The following is a 19,693-nucleotide window of genomic DNA, read 5'->3' on the forward strand; positions in this document are numbered from 1 at the left end:
TACCACTTCTCAAATAACAATGACCCCATTGTAGAGTATGTATGCCACATGATAAAATGCATCTTTTATCATCATGTGGGTCCAGAGCCACTTTTCTTACAATATTTGTAGTCAACAAGTGATCCACACTCTGAATTCTGGATTCTGATGTTCTGATTGTGCTACATGATTTGAGGCAATTTTTGTAATCTTCAAATTCAAGCTCTTTGTCTACAGTCACTCTACCAATGCCCTTGGCCTTTTTGGCAACAACACCACTACATGTTTCAAAACTGTACATCTTGGCCCTTAACCCAGCAAATGCCACAATAACATCACCAAGTGTCTCATCTTTTAACTTGCCAGGCACCTTTTTGTTGTGGGATCGAATCTCTGTATGTTCACTGGTATCAAAATATTTAAACAATTCAGGCTGTGTTATATCTTGATAAACATCTTCTGTTTGAATATCAAGAACAAAACTATCTGTGTCCATGTACATCAGTTTTACACGATCCTTATAAAAAGGCTTCAACACATCATAATACAATTTTAACATGTGTAATTTGGCCAATTCCAATATCACAGCCCCTACATAAATAGGCTTATCAAACTTAATCTTCGTTTTTTTCATGTTGATGAGTGCCATATTTTCATCATAAATTCTTCTGTAATTGAAGTTGGGCTTTGCTATCAATTGTTTGCTCCGGCCGGGGTCAGTAATTATTTTAACATCAATATGTTTTCTGACATTTTCAATTGTTTTGCCATACACTGAATTGACCATCAATTTAAACAAGGTCTTATCAAATTGGCTCATTGCAGATGTTCGAAGCTCTGTGTTTGTATCAATATATGGTTTCAACCATCTTGAGTGCCTGAACCTCAAAACTTTTCCAACTTTCGTCACTTGAACACCATGATTCATCAGGAACTGGAGGTTTTTGTAATATATGACATAATCCTGTTTTGGCTCCAGAGTCATCATCAATTTCTTTTGTTTAGAGCCAGGTGAGTACTGAACCTCGGGAATTGGGGGCAGATCAGAAAATGTGTTGTGTAAATTATCTGGAATTGTCAGATCAACCTCTAAGAAGAGGCCATAGTCACTGTCATCAAAATCCTTAAGATCTTCAATATTGAAATCTTCAACCCACTCAAGCCCTGCATATGGCAGTTTATCCATCATAGCATAACCATAGAGGCCATTGGCATCTACATACAGTATATAATTTGATGGCAGTGCTGGATCATAATCAGGAATATATTTGTTATTTGCTCTGGCATATCTCTGAGAACATTGCACCATGCCTCCTCTTATACATTGCTCCATAAACAGATACATATCTTGATCTTGGATCAGATCCATTTGCATTTTAGTGTTTAAAAACATTGCAGACCATGCTAGGCCCGGAGCACTGTAAAAATACATTGGGTCCAGTTTATAATTTTGCATGGAAGATTTTCTGAATGCCTGAAGTATATCAGCTAAGAGAGTGACATCAAGTTTTAAATATGCCTTGTGATAATCACCAAATGTCTGGCATTTTAAATTGTTCCACATCAATTGGGCATGGTGATAATCTTCATCAGTGATTCCAGATGCTCTGATTTTGCTGTAGAATGCTTGTTTTGGTGGCAGAGCACACTCATCAAATTTAGAAAAATCTGTAACATAATCATATGGGTATACACCCTTCCGCCTAATTAATTTCAGGTCCTGATTTGGAAACAAAGTACATGTGATTTTGAATTGATCATCAGATAATTGAGTGGCCAGTGTAGCCAGGCTAGCCGATAAAATTCTGTAGGAATCAAGAAATCTTAAGTGAATAGGAACACAATTAACTTTAATTATCTTGCTATAGCAATATATTTCTCATCATTTTCTGCTAAAATATTTAAATTCTGCTTGTCAAACCCCTCGTACTTGATCAAATGATGAAAATCATAATTGGATGCACCATGGCAAAATACAGGGACGAATTTTGGTCTCTGGATCTTAATATTACAGCTATTACACAGGGCCATTAAGAATTTACCATCTGTATGGGAATGGTGATGTACCTTGATATTTGTATCTGAAAATTCAGAATCACATACCGGGCATTTTTCTGCATTGTTGAAATCTTCAATCTGTTTCTCTGTTAAAGGCAACATAGGTTTTGATTTTAATAAGACATTAGATGCTATGTCATGGCACTCATTTTCTATTCTATGTGCAAATTCTTTGATGGCATCTGGTCCCATGTATAAATATTCTTCACTAACAACACCATCCTGTACAATCACATAATAAAAACTAGAAGGTTCATGTAACTGGTATGGTGTAATTGAAGATTCATCAGGATCTGGGCTACAGAATGCAAGAGGTTTGAGGTTTGATTCAAAATCACAGACTATATATGCTGGGTGTTCCAACAAGGCTTCAAATTTTTTGAATTTGGCATTTTCACTTGGATTAGGCATTACCATATGAACAGGTTTATGGTTGCCACAGTATTTCAGATGCTCAATTAACTTGTTTTTAGCAATTTCTGCATTCTGTTCACAAAAACCATTCACCATTTTTCTACCATCAAATACAATTAAACATCTTCTACACAACTTGAATATTGTATTGGATTTGTCTAGTTGTGTTCTCACTAAAGCTTCAAGATTATGTATCAGAGTATAATGGTGTGTATCATCCCCTTCAATTAAGAGCAAATCAATCGGAACAGCAGAATCATCATCAAATGTACTGATTCTGAGAGGTGCTATCAAGCAATTGCCACGGCCAGTAGAACAAATAAATACATTAATAGATAATTGTTTACCATTGATATTCCTGGCCTTTTTTTCAAATTTATCAATATTCTGAACAGACATTGGATATTCTAAACCCTCCATTGCTTCATCAAAATTGTGTTCATATTGTTTATAATAACTTATTCCTTGAAACTGGATACAAAGCAGCTAAAATACACCACAAAAAGCATTTCTCATCATTATTTTCTATGTTAACCACGGCTCTTTTGTTTTTAATATTGGCAGGTAATGGCAAATATGTAGATCCTTGTAATGGGCTAAATTCAGAAATATTAATATATAACTTGTGTGGAGATCCGCATAGGCTCCATCCAGACTCTTTTGCAGCAAATTCAGAGTGTTTAATATTCAATTGATCTATCAACCTGCTTATTATTTTGTTTGAATTTGTATTTGAATATACAGGTACAGTTTCTGTTATGTGGGGCTGTGTAAATTTTGTGCCATTTGGCTTCTTATATTGTGTAAACAATTTGAGGGACAGCTTATAAGAGCCATTTTGTGCATTTAGAATTGCCTGCACATCAGGATTTATACTGTTCAAAAAATTCTTAATACCACATTTTTGCTCTGATACAAACCGGTAATCCCTAAGTTGGCCAGCAAAACTGCTATGGATAGGTGCATAGCGTGGCTGCTTTGCAGGTCCAGCATTAACAGGTGCTTCATGCTTTCTTTTCAGACCAGATGTAGATGGTTGTGAGGGCAATATTGATGACTGTACATAACAAGTACATTTATGCCTTTTGTAATATGCCTTGCTTAATATTTTATGACATCTTGGGCACAATTTAGTAGCTTTTCTGCATTTCTTAGGCTCACAAATATGCCGGTGCCTAGCCCAATTAGAACTATATATATTTTTATTACACTGATTGCAATATTTTTGATTTGGCATTTTTATTGTTTATTTATATAAAATTTCTTGGTCCAAAAAAACAAAACTATGGACAATATGCCAAAACAATTATAAGAGCAGTCAGTGGCTGAGCTGGTGCTTTTATACCCAAACAACAGCAATAACTAGGCTCTGGTGATCCCCAATATAAAATAATTTTGCTCTATTATGCTGTTGTACAACACACTTTACCAGGTTTCAAACCTCAGCTGTATATCAGCTAGCAGTGAATATTCTCAAAATCTCACGTGTGGAGATATTATTTTGCCACATGTATTTCAATCTTACACATTTTATCAGGCCTCAAACCCGAGCCTCTTGTTTACAAGGCAACAATATTAACACTTTGCCATTCGGGGAGGCCTCACATTTTACCAGGATTCAAACCCGAGCCTCTTGTTTACAAGGCAACAATATTAACACTTTGCCATCAGGGGAGGCTTCACATTTTATCAGGATTCAAATCCAGAGCTCTTGTTTATAAGGCAATAATATTAACACTTTGCCATCAGGGGAGGCTTCACATTTTATCAGGATTCAAATCCAGAGCTCTTGTTTATAAGGCAATAAGCCATGGGACTATGTCCACATTTTATTGAGTATCAGAACCCAGGAGCTATGAGCTCTATATCAACTAAATACAGTCAAAATTGGATTTTGAACTGTGCAATGAATATTCTGTAAGTCTCACTTGTGTTTATATTAACAGAACAGAGCCTTTTAGAATTGTACGTATGCTTGCATGACAGGGGTATCATGCATCAGCTATCATGCAAAGGGAATTTTCCCTGGAAGAGCATGAAACTTCAATAATGCTGTGTAGATTATATCTCTTGCGTGCCAGCATATAAAATCTCCCAGGCGTGCATAATTTATTGCTGGCCGGGACATGAAACTGATCAAAGATTAGAAAGAACATGAAACATTGTATTGATCTGTAAGTTGTAGAGCATGAGAATATGAGCATTTTTGCCTTAGTTTTAAGTGTAGCTATAATAATATCAAGAGGGGCATATTTTCGACAAGCTTATGGACAACAAACTGAGAGATTCAGCCTTTGCACACATGGCCAAATCTGTCTGAGGGGGGTTCTTCTTTTGTATACTAGAGCTCAAAATTCTTTAGATTTAAATATGTACACACATGGCCGATTGGGGTATATGCCCCTCTTGACATTGTTTTAAGTGTAGGCAAATCGGGGCATATGAACTCTTCTTTTGTACACTAGAATTCAGGGTTCTTGGGATTAAGAGCATATCACACTTGAAGAATTGGGGCATAAGCCCCTCTTGACATTGTTTTAAGTGTAGGCAAATCGGGCTGTTTAATCATATGAGCTCTTCTTTTGTAAGATTTTTGTGCTCATCCTATCACAAATCATACTACTATGGTGCTAAGGGTTGCCATCTCGAAAACGAACTGACCACAAGGACTAGAAGTTAATTCGTTTGAGATAGTAGAAAATAATTATGGGGGAAAAATAAAGTACAAGGTAATGAGCCAAGTGATATTACTCAAAGTCAGAAACCACTATTTTCATTCTACCAATGGTAATACATAATTTGGACCATATTGTTACTTTTCTACATAACATTCAGATCGGTTAACACATTTGCGCACAGTAGTGGCAGCTAAAACATGCCACTCTTGTAGAAGTCCGTTTCGGCACGACGTAACCACCGGCGAACCTCATCCTTCACCTCGTCATCGTTGTCACACTTGGCACCCCGCATGCTGTTCTTCAACGGAGCAAACAAGAGAAATTCGGATGGGGCTAGGTCTGGTATGTAGGGAGGGTGGGACATTAGCTCCAAGCTCATTTTGTTTTTCAATTTTCTGTACTGTGGGCCCAGCTGCATGGGGAGCATATGGTCGAACGTGTTTGTTGATGATCATTTTTCGGAAGCCTTGGCACCCATCTTGAACAAATCTTGTGATAACCAAAAGTCTTCATGATGCCCTGTATAGCACTGTGTCCGATGTTCAGATCATTTGCAATTTTTCGTACGGTTATCCTCCTGACACTTTGCATTCGGTCTGTGTTGTTACGCGTTGAAGCTGTTTTAGGTCTGCCACTACGAGGCTTATCAGCAATGTCCGTGTTTCCATCTCTAAAATGTTTCACCCACCTTTCCATGTAGGAATCTCCATAGAAACTCTGTAAACGCTGACGAATTTCTGCAGCTCCAACGTTTTCACTAACAACAAATCTCACGACAGCACGGTGACGAAACGAACTGTCTGTGGACGCCATTTGTCTCCTACCGACAGCACTAACAGCGAAAGTGCGCATGTATCAGCATGTGCTTCATGCGGTAGACAACAGATAGCTCTACCTGCAATACGTGTGGTTTCAACCGAAATGATCAAGGCATGAGAGTAATTGAACAAAGCTCACGACTTTCAGTACGTGTCTTGTATTTTGAAACTGAAATACTGTGGGCCAGCACCGCTGGCCTTGCTGTACTGGAATGCACGCGCATGGTGAAACGTATTGTATCCACTAATTGCATGAGCCCCTCTCATAACTTTATGTCTGTGAAAGTAGTTTTTCAATATTTATTGTTGTTCACGAATGAATTAATTGAATATTTAAAGATCTATTCCTTATAAATTTATATACCCCTTGCCCAAAATACCGCGACCATTAAACAAAAGTCATTGGACAGGTTATACTTCATATAAAACCATGAAAAGTTGGTAATGTTGGGTGACTCACCCTGTATATTAGTGTCAAATCATACCCAAACAGTACTTTCAACATCCCTTGATACACATCCACACACAGGAATATAAGTGTTGTTTTAAGTTAATTGTATGATTTTTTTATCTAATTTCAGCACCACCTGTCTTCAAAGAACGTGGTTGCTCTGAAAAATGTCGGCCTGAAATCAAGTGGTGTCTACAGATGTGAAGTGTCTGCTGAAGCGCCATCTTTTGCATCAGTGCACGGAGAAGGGAAAATGGTTGTTGTTGGTAAGATTTCAGCTTTTTTGTCGCAGATCTTATTTGTTTTCCAGTGAGTTCGTGATGACATTGAATTAATCCCAGAGCAAGTGTGAATATAAAAAGGAAGGAAGATATCTTACGTTTCTCATTCATTCCAATAAGTGTTACAGGTGTCTACTGTGAAACTACAGCAGTTGCATGGGCGAAACAAATTTGTTCATACGCCTTCTTACCTTACTCACCACTCAGGATACTAACTAATTGTATTGATGGATTGATTTGCTTTATGATGAAGGGAAACACGCAAAGGAACACTCATATCTAATTCGAGACTCTAACTAAAAACCTCTACTTGCGAGGTTGTAAGTTTTCAATATTATTAATTAAAGTGAGGTATAAATATATGTAAATTTATAATTTGCCAACGTCTACATCAATGAGCTCTTTACTGTTTGTATGAGAACTTGATAAATAGCATTTAGGTGGCCATGTCGACGTTTACATATATATGTGTAGTCTATAAATATATATAGGGCATCAATTATTTACACAAATGTATAGTTCCCATTAAGTTGAGTAATACAGTAGAAAATTAAGTATAACTTAAAGTTTTATTCGTTAGTATTACAAATGCTCAATATGGCTTCAACCTCTTGCACAGGATTTGTCCCAAATCTTACGAATCATATAACCGTCTGTTGTTGCAATTGCTTCGGTTATCCAAAATCGCAGTTCGTTCAGACTTGAAAGAAGAGGTGTAACAAAAACTTTGCCTTTAACCAGGGTGGTATTTGTAGGGGGGGATTTCTCCTCTCTGGGTACTTGTGTCCCCCCCCTCTGCTTGATAAATTTTATCCATTGGGAGAAATGTTATATGGCATAAAATCATTATCTCATGCTGTCCCTAGACAGTCAGTAGAATTTCCCCCCACTGGAAATGTCTTAAATACCACACTGCCTTTAACGTAGCCCCAAACAAAGAAATCCAAAGATTCCAGATCAGGAAATCGTGGTGGCAAAGCTATCATTCCACCATGTCCAGATTGAGGTAAGATGGAACCTGTGAAAATGTGGAAATGGAGCATGAAGTTGCACATAACGAATAAAGTGGCAATGAGAGGAAGGGGGTGGCGGATTCCATACAATGCCAGAAACTAATATGCATTCGGACCATATGTTTACAGGAGCATTACATTGTACACATGCGATACATACTCTAACAGATGTATAGTGAACTTGATTATTCAGCAGGACATTTAAAACTCACCTGACCTCGACATTTAAGCTGGTTCAGTTGCTACGACAGCATACTTTTATGAACTAATTTGTGAATGCCCTTTGCATTAGCATTAGAAAACACTGCTTTATAGGCCAACACTTTATTTCTTTTACATTGAAATCTGAACCAAAGGCGGGGTTATATACCCTATCACTCCCGTAAGGGTACGCCACAGGCCACAAAAAAATCCTTGAAAAGCCAGATAAAAGTAAAGCGTAACCAAATAAAAGTAACCAATTGTCCACACATGTCCAGAAACAAGGACCAAACTTAGAGAAACAATACTGTGTTTGGAAACACTCTTTTCCCCCAGATTTTGAATCTCAATCTACGATTTTGACCTCTTTGCCTGTCTTCTTCATATGAATAAACAATCCGTTACGTCATGTATACGGTGAGACTATAATCTGTTTTCAGAAGAAGAAAAAACGCTCCTCCGCCATAACTCGGGGACAAGAAGAAACCAAATTTCGCTGAAAAATTAAATAAGAGATTGCCGAGGGAGAAACACAAAAAAAATCACATCCAGCGAGTTCATCCATTCCACGCGCAACTTGAATAATAAATATGGCGAAGATCATCTCTGAGCTTTAATTTCCGCAAGCGTGACTTGCTGCCTGGAATTATTAACGGACCAATAATATGACGGAACCGTCGTTGAAGTTTCAAGCCTAACATCGCCGCATAAATGGAACCTATCAAACAAACATGAAACGATTTCCAGGAGGAAATATGTGCGCATATTTACGCACGGCCAGGCGATTTAAAACGCAACCAAAGCGCAATCATATGAGAACGTGCATCGTCGTGCAGAAGGTAGAATTTTGTTAGCAAACAACGTCATACATCAAACTTGCTGTCAACGGTTAAATAGTATGTATTGATTCGTCCGTTTACTACCCTTCTATGTCGCTTTAACGACTAGACTACACAATACAAGGAAATAAAATAAGCTGTAACATTAAGGTGTGTTGAAAGTTTACCGACCATTCAAACTATTTCAATATATCGCTAATCGGCAGCTAAAAATGTATATTTTTCTAAGAGAAATGCATTGCGTTTCAAAGGAGGATTTAATTATTAAAATTGCAATGGGTACGTAAGCACTAAGGGTATTTGCACAGTTCACATCATATGAGGATACAGGCTCATGTTACTGTTACCCTGTTACTTTGGACTTGCAATATAGGCATATAAGAACATTCGACCAAACCATATGTTCATACTCCACAGCACGAACAAGTATGATTATCTACATATTATTGTCAACCACGAAGCTACTGGTTTCTGAAAAAACAAAACCGCATTTCTTCAGAAATTCCATTGGTATCACAGTGTTTAGAGTGAGACTCAAATCCCTTTGTAATGTGCCTTCTCTACCGGGAACCGAAGGGCCGAAAACGTTACACATTACGTTATTCCCCAACTTCGTTATCAATCTTCTTTGATTGAAGTACTCCTTCACTCTTTGACAAATTACCTGTATCTTCCGTTCCATCGCTCTGTAATCAAGCGACCCGGGTTCGGTACCATGTGGAGGCACATAGTGATCCCATTCCACTTTAAATCCGCTTTAAACTGTAGGTCCAGTCCCGATTAGTCTATGCCTATCTGTACATAAGTGGACTTAAAATTCAAGCTCAAACTTCACAGTTATTTAATAAATATTTGGGTGTCAGAATATACAAGCTCAAAGAATAGACACAAAAAAATATTTAATTAGAAAAACACATACGATGTAAATTAAAAATTACAAAGAGAATCGTAATTTACGTATTATTACAAAACTTGTCCATTTCATCACATTCAACTTTTTTTGCTCTTATTCTTTACTGTTCTAATTTGCGCCAGCGAATAGGTTTTTTTTATTTTTTTTTCATTCCAATCTGCAATGCTTTTTTCCCGTCGACGCCTGTAAAAACTTTTGAAAAAAATATTCAATTCAAAAAACATATACAATTTAAATTAAAAATTACAAAGAGAATCGTAATATACGTATTATTACAAAACTTGTCCATTTCATCACAATCATTTTTTTTCTCTTTTTCATTACTGTTCTAATTTGCGCCAGCGAATAGGGTTTTTTTTATTCCAATTTGCAATGCTGTAAAAACTTTCATGTTTCAATTATTACTAGGTAATATCGATTGCACCTTTGTTCTTTTCCAACCTTATCACAGACAGCATTTTTTTTTTTATTTAGCAAACTTTGATTTTAGTTCAAAAGGGAACGTGTTGTAAGTATGAATACATGAATCCGTTCGCACTTTACGTGAATTGTCCGAATACAATAAATGAGAATACTTTATGGGTTTGGTTCTTTAAATTCTTGATTGATTGAAATTGGATTCTTCATCATTGGAAATGTACGACAGAGCTCATGCACTGTGTAAGAACATTTATCGATTGATTAATTGATTTCATTTATTTGACTTTGATTTTCTGCCAATTTTGGGTAATCGCGAAGGTGAGGATGAGTAATGATACTGTGTAATTGATAAAGGGCCACTCACAAAGAATAAGGCCGGGTTTTGAAGCTGGAACCTCTGGCTAAATTAATAGATAAAAACTCCTCAAAGAATTAAAAGCACTCTGAGGAGTAAAAAAACAACCAAAGATATGATAAAAGTTGAAATCGTATAGTTCAACTCAGCACATATACGGTTGCGTTAAAAGAAAGTGCATCACGCAGAAGTGTCACATTCCAACTCTTTCCTATGGTATGTATGTTACAGTAATGTCTAGCATAACAAATAGAAACAAATATTTATCTGTATGTACAGGGTAATTCAAAAATATCTTTACATTTTCACATGTTCCTTTAGTGAACTGCAACACAATGATGTACATACACAAGGGGAATGGGAAAACTCCTAAAGTTTAATTTCAGCCAATTTGATTACATTCCAACTAAAATAACGACGCAGGTAAAACAAATGTGTTTTGTGCAACGGAGTTCTGCAAGACAACTTTCATTAGCATGGTTCAGAGGAAGTTTCGGGAACGTTGTCGCATGATAAGCTGAATGTTTGTAACCATTAAAGGAAGCTTTCAGAGGTTTACTTGCTAGTCATGTATAGTTAGGGTGGCCATAATATTTTGACTCAAAAGCGGGACATTCCAAGGAGATCAGTTTACTGTCCCCCCTCCTGAAGAATCATAAAATTATTGTTATTAGTAAGATATTGTTATTATTTATTAAAGGATGTATCACATAAATGATACATTATAAACAGTAAATAAAATATGATCTCCCAGTTTCAAAAGGTATTAATTACGATATTGGTATGACTTACATAGCGTTTCTCGTCCTTTCTAATCAACCTTTATGTTGAAGTTGAGTAATGCCAGAAGTATTTAGCAGAAGAACCAATCTTCTTTAGAAGCTTTATTCTTCATCAAGCGCTTAATCTCCCAGAAAACCTTACCCCACATTTCAGACACTCAACTCTAGATTTTTCTCTTGAGTTTGTGTCAAGACTGGAAATTTAAATTGTTGTTGCATGGTTATTCACTGCTCTACAAATAACGGAACACACACAAAACATATTTTGTTAGTATGAAATGTTCTGAAATTTAGACTTGGTTTTCAAGATAACTTTTATAAAACGGGATAAATAGTGGTTTCTTAAATATATGGACCAGACTGTCCCGGTAAAAACGGGTCGTATGGTCACCTTATGTAGGCTATAGTGCTTTACAGTATTGTAATTCGTTGTGAAGTTGTGGGACTGTGGATATCTTTCTGAAGTACCCTGTATTTATTAATAGTTCAAATAAAGTTAACTAACACGTGTGCTCTTAAATAGTCCCAAAAATCTCCAAAGTAAGCCCTTTCAACTAATACAAAGCAGTTTTTGGTCAACACGACAGTTATGGCTGAAATGTTATTGAAAGCTAACAAGTTACGTGAGTTTATTGATTTGTAAAAGGAAACAAACTGAAAAGTACACATGATGAAAACTAGTATTTAGTTGAACCGCCTCTTACGCTGATGACCAGTGGCGGCGATTAGGGGGGCGAGGGGGAGCAGTTGCTCCCCCTTCCTGCCACTTTTGCCCCTGTACTATACTAAACCTTATGTACCAAGAGAAAGTAAACTGTCTTTGACCCCCATTTTGGAACACAATCGCCGCCTCTTACGCTGATGACAGAATGACACAGTCTCACAAAGAATTACACTGGCTGTGTTTTTTTTTACTTTTATAAGTATAAAGATGCTATTATTAGGGTAATAACTATTACAAGCCATTAAGAAACATAATATTCTTGATAAACCCTTTGCTTTGTTTTGGTACATCCCTCCATTACATATTTTAGTATTAAACAAGTACACATATTCTGCATGAAAATGCAAGAAAACGATACAAGAAATTCAAAACTTACATAAAATAGATAACCAATTACCTGCTATCAGGAAGTAACCCGAACAATACGCTTATCACGAACTTTCTTCAGTGTAAAAGCAAAATAACGCACAATATTGGTATCCATGTTTATCATATCACACACTGCTATGTCTGATGGAATGTTCTGTTTCTTTCTCAGTCATACCGAAAAACGACCCACACATTACTGGACTCCGGAACCTGTCCCAGGTGGATGAAGAAGTGAACCTCAACTGCACTTCAGGAAAATCCTTCCCAGTCTCAAAGCTGAAGTGGTTCATCAATGATAAGGAGGTGAGTATGTATAGCAGTCCACGGTTCCAAATGCTGAACAGTTTATAATGAAAATACTGCCGAAACCAGTCGTATGTTTATGTACGTACTTCCGCTCGTGATGGTCGCTCGATCCATCTTTGAACTGTGTTACAAATCGATTCAATATGAAGTGTGTTATTGGCTAAACATCTCATATGATATATGATAAGGTATAGAATTATGTTTAAAAGGTTGCACTTAGTTAAACTATCACCGCGAACCAGGAATCTGCAAATAACATTTGAGTAACCTTTATGCAATAATTTTATATGTAATAAAGTAATGTCAGACAGCAATACAATAAAAGAGATCTTGTAGCAGAATCAATGAAATCATGAAAATGTCAGTATTTTTCCATACAGCTGCTGTCTTACCTCTACAGACATTTCCAAGAACCAGACAAAGAGCGTGCCAAATTTCCATGTCATGCGACACAATGAATATTTTGTTGGGTATCTTTTCAATATGTCCGTTGTTCGTGTGCCAAGCTGTTCTAAATCTCTTTGTATATTCTTAATAAAAATTTTCACAAAGGAAATGTTAGGAGATATTGCTCGCAATTTGGAATCGTGTTGACTTCTTATTTAATTAATCACATTAAATTGATTTTCTTATGTGTAATTCGCATGTGTTATCACACCTGCCCCCCCCCCCCAACCCACATTTTCAGGTACAGGGTGATAGGACACAAGGGTATGGAAACTTTCAGAGTAGCTCCAAGATGAAAAGAAGAAAAACACTAGTCTAAGAAGAAATAACGGTATTCACTAGCTGATTAGCCATTGTTGAACACATGGGGCAAATGTTCCAAATAAAGTTCTCACATGAATGTGCATAGTTTACTTGTACTGAATCCAAAATATTGTAACATGATTTGCACATGTACAATCCTTTTCTCGCATATATATTTTTTTTAAAAAAAATTACCTGCGTCTCTGTATTATCTTCACCCTCTCTATCTTCTCCAGGTGGGTGCAGAGTCGCTGGTCCGGTACGACGCGGTCCACCACCACTCGGGGCTGGCGACGTCCACCCTGGGCCTGAGGTTCAACGCCAGGCCTCACCATTTCGTGCAGGGGAGCATGAAGGTCCGCTGCGTCGCTCAGATCTCCTTCGACTTCTGGAAGGGCAGCACGGAGAGCGTCATGGGCAACCACAACGAGTCTCTTCTAGGGAACAGAGAAGCTCTGCTACAAAGTAATTGTCTTTCTCAATTTGTTCACCCCTTTTCTCACGTTTCGGTTGTTAAATACAACATAAAACATGACAGTGCAACCTGATGTTTGGTCACGACTCGTACTAGGTATTCTGAAAACTGAACTACTACACGAGATCTAAATTATTGTTATTAAAGACGAAAGTCATTATTTGTATGTGAAGGGAGAGCATATTCAATCATATATTTAGAAAGATTTCTCTTTGTCTTAGGTTTTCAAAGGAAAGACAATACCATTTTAGAATTTATTATTTTTGCACAGGACAAACCATACGCTTTCTGTTGTAAGTCTTGAGCTTTCCGAGAGAAAATATTCGACCAGGTAAATTGTGTTCTACCCTGAAGATGAGAGCTCTCGAAAGCTTGGAATCTTTTCCACAACTCACCTGGTCCATAGCCCGAGAGAATCCTTTCAACATACGCATTCTCTCTAATATTATATAGCTGGGGCATTGTATGTCAAAGCAATCTTGAATCTCAATTGTTAAAGTTAAATGCAATCTTGTAAATATTCTATCTCGTGAGTCAACAATCTAAAATTGTCATTTGGATACACATTAAAGTATTATACATAATTAAGTTAGAAGGTAGAAAGTATTTTACACATTGTTAGTTTATTTTAACTTTTTGTACTTTTGTTTTGTATTGCGTTTCACCCGTGACACCAAAAAACAACTAATTCATCCTTTAACTATTATATTTTCCCTTCAACTCCACTAGAATATTCAAAGGATACTTACCTTCTCTCCTTGTCATAAATAATATTTTTCATCATTTGAAAATTCACAGAAATTAAAATAAATTTCTTTTTAAATAAAGAGGCCGTGTTTTATCTATCACACCCGTGCCACAAAAGTGTTAATTAAAGCTATAGATCTGGAAAAGGGGAAAATATTTTAAGGTATTTACGCTTAATCAACAGTGTTAAGTTTCGTAATTTATTTCACAGTAAAATGCTACTTTAATATAAAAAATGTAGTTTGTGCGTCCCACCTGCGACAATGGAATGTCCCAGCTTATACGATGAACATTGTGTACTCGAAAAAAATTGTGCCGCCTTTTCGAGACTAAGTTGATTTCAGACTTGCGTTCAGAGTCGCTCAAAAATTGTTTACTATAATTCCCTTCCCTGACATCTGTATGAAGGCCAAGATAATGTCAGACTGCATTCACTGTCAGCCGAATTTTCTTTGCATATTTAGTTCACATTTGTCTCAAGGTCAATATGACTTCTGCCTCAATTTCATTGTCAGATAAATTCCCCTCTGTGTCAAGGTCAAGATGATTCATATTTGCGTTCATCGTCAGTAAAATTCTGTTTATTAGGTTCGTTTATTTCTGGATGAATATGATAGCCTACAGCCAAATTTTGTTGTTGTTGTTGAGTTAGTTTTTCAAGTCCACTTTATGCACAGTAAAGCTAATCGGGACTGGACCTACAATTTAAAGTGGGATCCGATTACAAGGCAACGACGCTACCACTCTTTTTTATATATAAAAGGAAAGCCCCTAAGCGGAAGCTTCCCCCATCACACTTCATTTATTTATATCATTTCACTCAAATCTCAATTTCAGGACAGACAATCACAAACATACATGTCCGAGCCGAGATTCGAACCCGGGACCCCTGGTGTCGTAGCGCGATGTGCTAAACACTCCACCACGGGGGCCGACACCACTGAGCCACCGAGGAGGCACTACAGCCAAATTTTGTTCATTCAATTCACTGTCTCGAGAACAAAATAATTTCAACCTTGTATTCATCGGTAGCTAAATTTTTAATACAACCCTGCATTTTGCATTTAGTAAAATTTTGTTTACTCAAATCCCTGTCAAGCTTCTGTTTTTCATCAGCCAAATGTTGTAGTCTGTGCGTCTCTTACTCATGTATCAGAATTATTCTTTGTCAGGTATGGTGTCAAGAACAAAATCACTGCCTGAAATGGCAATTATACAAATTCCCATCATTTCGATAGGCAAATATTGTGGAAATCCAGCCCAATTAGCATCGTATCGATCTGGCATACTTTTAGTCGTGAAAGCAATAAATAAAGCCATTTTCCGTCATAAGGAGTGTCAATTGGCCCAATAAGGGATGACATCACGTGAGTAGTGACATATGGGAATTTTGTGGATTATTGGGAACCAAATGATAAATGTTGACAACGAGCGTTAGGAAGAGAACAAAACCAGACAAACAAAACATCAGCAAAAATAAAAATCTGGACTACGCAAAATACTTTAGTCGATTTTCTAAATTAAAGAACAGAGGAAGTAAATTGCAGATAAAAAATGCAAGACACACGTGTTTTGGTCAAAACAATCTTGAAAGAAAGAGTGTTTATTTACAGTAAATAAAGCCTACAAATGGTTATATGATGAGAGTGATACTAACTCTCCAAATCTCCAAATTGTCTACAGAAATCACGTGCGGGAAAACCCATAGAAACGTCTCCAGAATACTGCATCAGGAATCCTCAATTCTTATGATACATACTGAAAATACTTCCTCCAATAATTTTTTTTAGCTGCTTGTAAAAAAATATATAGAAAAGTTATTCATTTGAAAGAATCTTTATCTGGACTCCGATGAAAAGGAGCTTGGACATGGTGGAAGTTGATATGATCAGTATGAGAAATGTCTTTTCTCCTGAACACGCAAGCAAAAGTAGTCATTCTCAATACTGCCGTCGCAAGGTTTGAATTATAGTGTACGACAAAGTCAAATCGTTGCTTGCTGATTGTTAGTGGAGCTTCAATTCACAACTTCCCAAATACGAATAACGCTGTCGTCTTGTAATCAAGGGATCCCGGGTTTGGTCCCTATGAAAGCACATTGCGCTGTGGTTAGGATCTCACTTTACACTGTAGGCCGAGTTCCAATTACTCCATGTGAATATAAATTTGACTTAAAATAACCTTTGAGAAATTCTTATTTCAAGAAGCTTGGTATTAGTCTGACGGGCATGAACACGAAACGCCCTAGTGGACGAGTGCGATGAGCAAGTGACTCATGATCACGCCACAAAGGTTTCGGGTTCGCGTCCTGATCTGGTTTTGGATGTTTCTTGTCATCGTTTCATCTTCGTTGTCGAGATTATCATAAAAATAAATAGAAAAGCAGCAAAAAAATTGAGGAAAGTAGTACACGAATACCAAAAACTACTCTTTCGTGAGGCTATTGAAAGATAAGTTGCACGGTGCATTAGCAACAATAACATTCAGTAATGTAACGTCAAGACCATAGGCGTGCCTAGACTAATTTATTTAGGGTGCTTTAAAGGGAGTTTCAGTTGCCTATCTGGACAATGTTAGCTTAATTGTTGTAACTTCATGTTCCTTTTTCACAGAAACCATTTGTCATATGAAGATGAAATTTTAACATTATAATTTCTCGGCTTTCGTTATTACTGTAGATGGCTAGGAAATGAAATTCCATAGTTGAAAATCAATACAGAAAAACAAGGTCTAACAAATGAAATACAACACAAAGCTATATATCTGCATGTAATCGTGTCTATCAGCTGACCACTTCTCTTTAAATACACTGTAAATATGTAGGTTTACTTTTCTATGTTTTTTAATTCACTTGATAGTTAATACTATGTATTCTATATCATTTTAAACCGTAGAGTTCCACCTTTCAGATACAATTTGTGATGGAGCTCTGTGCGATTTATAAAGTAAAAAAAAAACCTTTACTACATGATTACGTTTTGGGGAGAATGCAACAAAATTCATTAATTTTTAAACACGGATATTTCATTATTTTAATGGTACTTTCTACATTTTGGGGGGGGGGATACTGGTACCCTCCGTGCGCACGCCTATGGTCAAGACTGTTCAAGAAAATTGACACGCCCCACCTGCTTCTCTATTCTGAATTATTGGTTTGGAAAAGTTTCCTTCGCTGTTGACATCTCATTACTTAAACAATCCACACAAGAACTACTTGTTTCCACCATAGTTAATAACAGTTAAATGTGTTAAGACATTAGAAATGAAAGATTACTTACTAATCTTGATGTCTTCCCTTTGCAGTCAGATCAGCATCAACGTACCCAAGTGCCTCAATCGTCGTGACGACACTTCTGACGTCACTGGTGTCTTTGACGTGCAGAACTTCTTGCTGGACACTGACGTGACACGCAACTTGCCAAGTGCTGAACAGGACATTCTGAAAAAGGACAAACATGAACTTCACCACAGATGAAACGCACTTGTCCCGGAGACGAGAGAAAGGTGGTCGTACACATAAGACTGACGCACTACGTTATTGTGGACACCCAATCTGTACTGCCGAGAACAGCTTTTGGAAGATACAGCTTCTATTCAGCATGAGGACTGTTTCAAACTATGATGTTTGAGTATGTGGACACTCTGGAGAAAGGTGTGGTACTAAAAATTTGTCCAGTGAGTTTAACGTGATAAAAAGCGACAATGTCTGTAACATAAATTTTGTTATAACTAGTTTTAGCTAGACAAAAACATAAGAAAGTAAGTTAAATCTAATTTCGTTAATTCAAACTCAACACTGTTGGGTTTCCTTTGCACAATATCAAAGGTAACAAATTCAGCAATGTAATTGCACATTTCTATAATTTTCATGTCGCTGTTTTGGTTCTTGGGTTAGTAGCTACGAAGAGGATGAATGACGAACCATATAATGGAACAATTGCAAAGAAACATCCTTAACTGGGAAGATAACTTAGGGTTCGTACTCGGACTTAAATGTATGTTTATTACATTTAGCCCCTATAGTTGTAGCCAGCATCTAAAAATCAAAAGGCAAAGAAGCAGATACTAAATTGAAACATAAATGTCACAATAGAACATTCAAATGCTGACCAAAGCAAAATTTATTGTATAAGAAATGAAATAAGTATATATATATACTAAAAACGTAACGTTTCCACCCTATAACAGGGTCTTCTTCAGCAATTTAGTGTGGATTTTTGTCTGATGAAGACCCTGTTAGGCGGTGGAAACGTTACGACTTTAGTGTAGTATATTTATTTTATTTTTATACAATAAATTTTGCTTTGGTCAGCATTTGAATGTTTTATTAACATTGAAACAAGGCTTAACAGTGTTACCAAATATCACAAGTATTTATTTCTGATTATTTTCTTAACGTTAGTTAAACTAAAAGACATTTGTTGCAGCTCAAGCTTTGTCTAGTTAAAACTAGATTGTTCTAAATTCAGATTTTAATTGAAGAACTGATATAAAAATCCAACTTCATGTGGGTTGATTACTTAAATTCACTGATAACTCAATCTAATGTTGTGTCCTATGTGCGCGATTATGTATGTTTGTGAGAGAGAGAGAGAGAGAGAAAGAGAGAATGTTCATAAAGCAACAAGTCATCTCAATATAATTTGAATGGATTCATGATGTCCCTTCAAAAAAACATATTTTCTTGAAGATGGCACTCTTTCATCTTTGTTTTGATGTTTGTAAGAATCAAACTTAATAAGAATTAACCTAGAGAAGAGTGGATAAAAGATCTTTGGTGTTATTGTGTGCCTTTTCCTGCTATTGTTAATATATATTTTATGGTGTATGAATTTAACTCGATTTTTCTTTATAACGTTGTCTCATGAGCTATATTTTTTTGTATGTGGCATTTTTCATTTAATTCAAACCTTATCAGTTAGTGATTGCTAGAATTGGAATTGTACCTGAAAGGCGAAAGAAATAAATGCTTTTTGACAAAAGACAGAGTATATATTGCGTAAGAATCAGGATTCAACATTCAGCAATTCTATAATATTTGATTAAGTACTTTATTATTTTTAATTCACACAGGAAAGTTGAGAATAATATTGCCATAGTTCTAATGTGGGACAATACAA

The 19,693-nt window shown here is 36.5% G+C and overlaps 1 protein-coding gene across 1 annotated transcript in view; it reads left to right on the forward strand.

Moving 5' to 3' along the window:
- LOC145990938 (cell adhesion molecule 2-like) overlaps positions 1 to 18,722 on the forward strand; it is a 158,690-nt gene extending 139,968 nt beyond the window's left edge. The window contains exons 3-6 of the mRNA XM_083126498.1: positions 6,529 to 6,664; positions 12,465 to 12,598; positions 13,588 to 13,816; positions 17,877 to 18,722. Coding sequence (XP_082982624.1) covers positions 6,529 to 6,664; positions 12,465 to 12,598; positions 13,588 to 13,816; positions 17,877 to 17,980 — 603 coding nt within the window. The 3' untranslated portion in view covers positions 17,981 to 18,722. The remainder of the gene's footprint in view (positions 1 to 6,528; positions 6,665 to 12,464; positions 12,599 to 13,587; positions 13,817 to 17,876) is intronic.
- Positions 18,723 to 19,693: the final 971 nt, after the last annotated feature.

Source organism: Lepisma saccharinum, chromosome 1 (assembly GCF_977018435.1).
Source record: "Lepisma saccharinum chromosome 1, izLepSacc3.1, whole genome shotgun sequence".
Lineage (NCBI taxonomy): Eukaryota > Metazoa > Arthropoda > Insecta > Zygentoma > Lepismatidae > Lepisma > Lepisma saccharinum.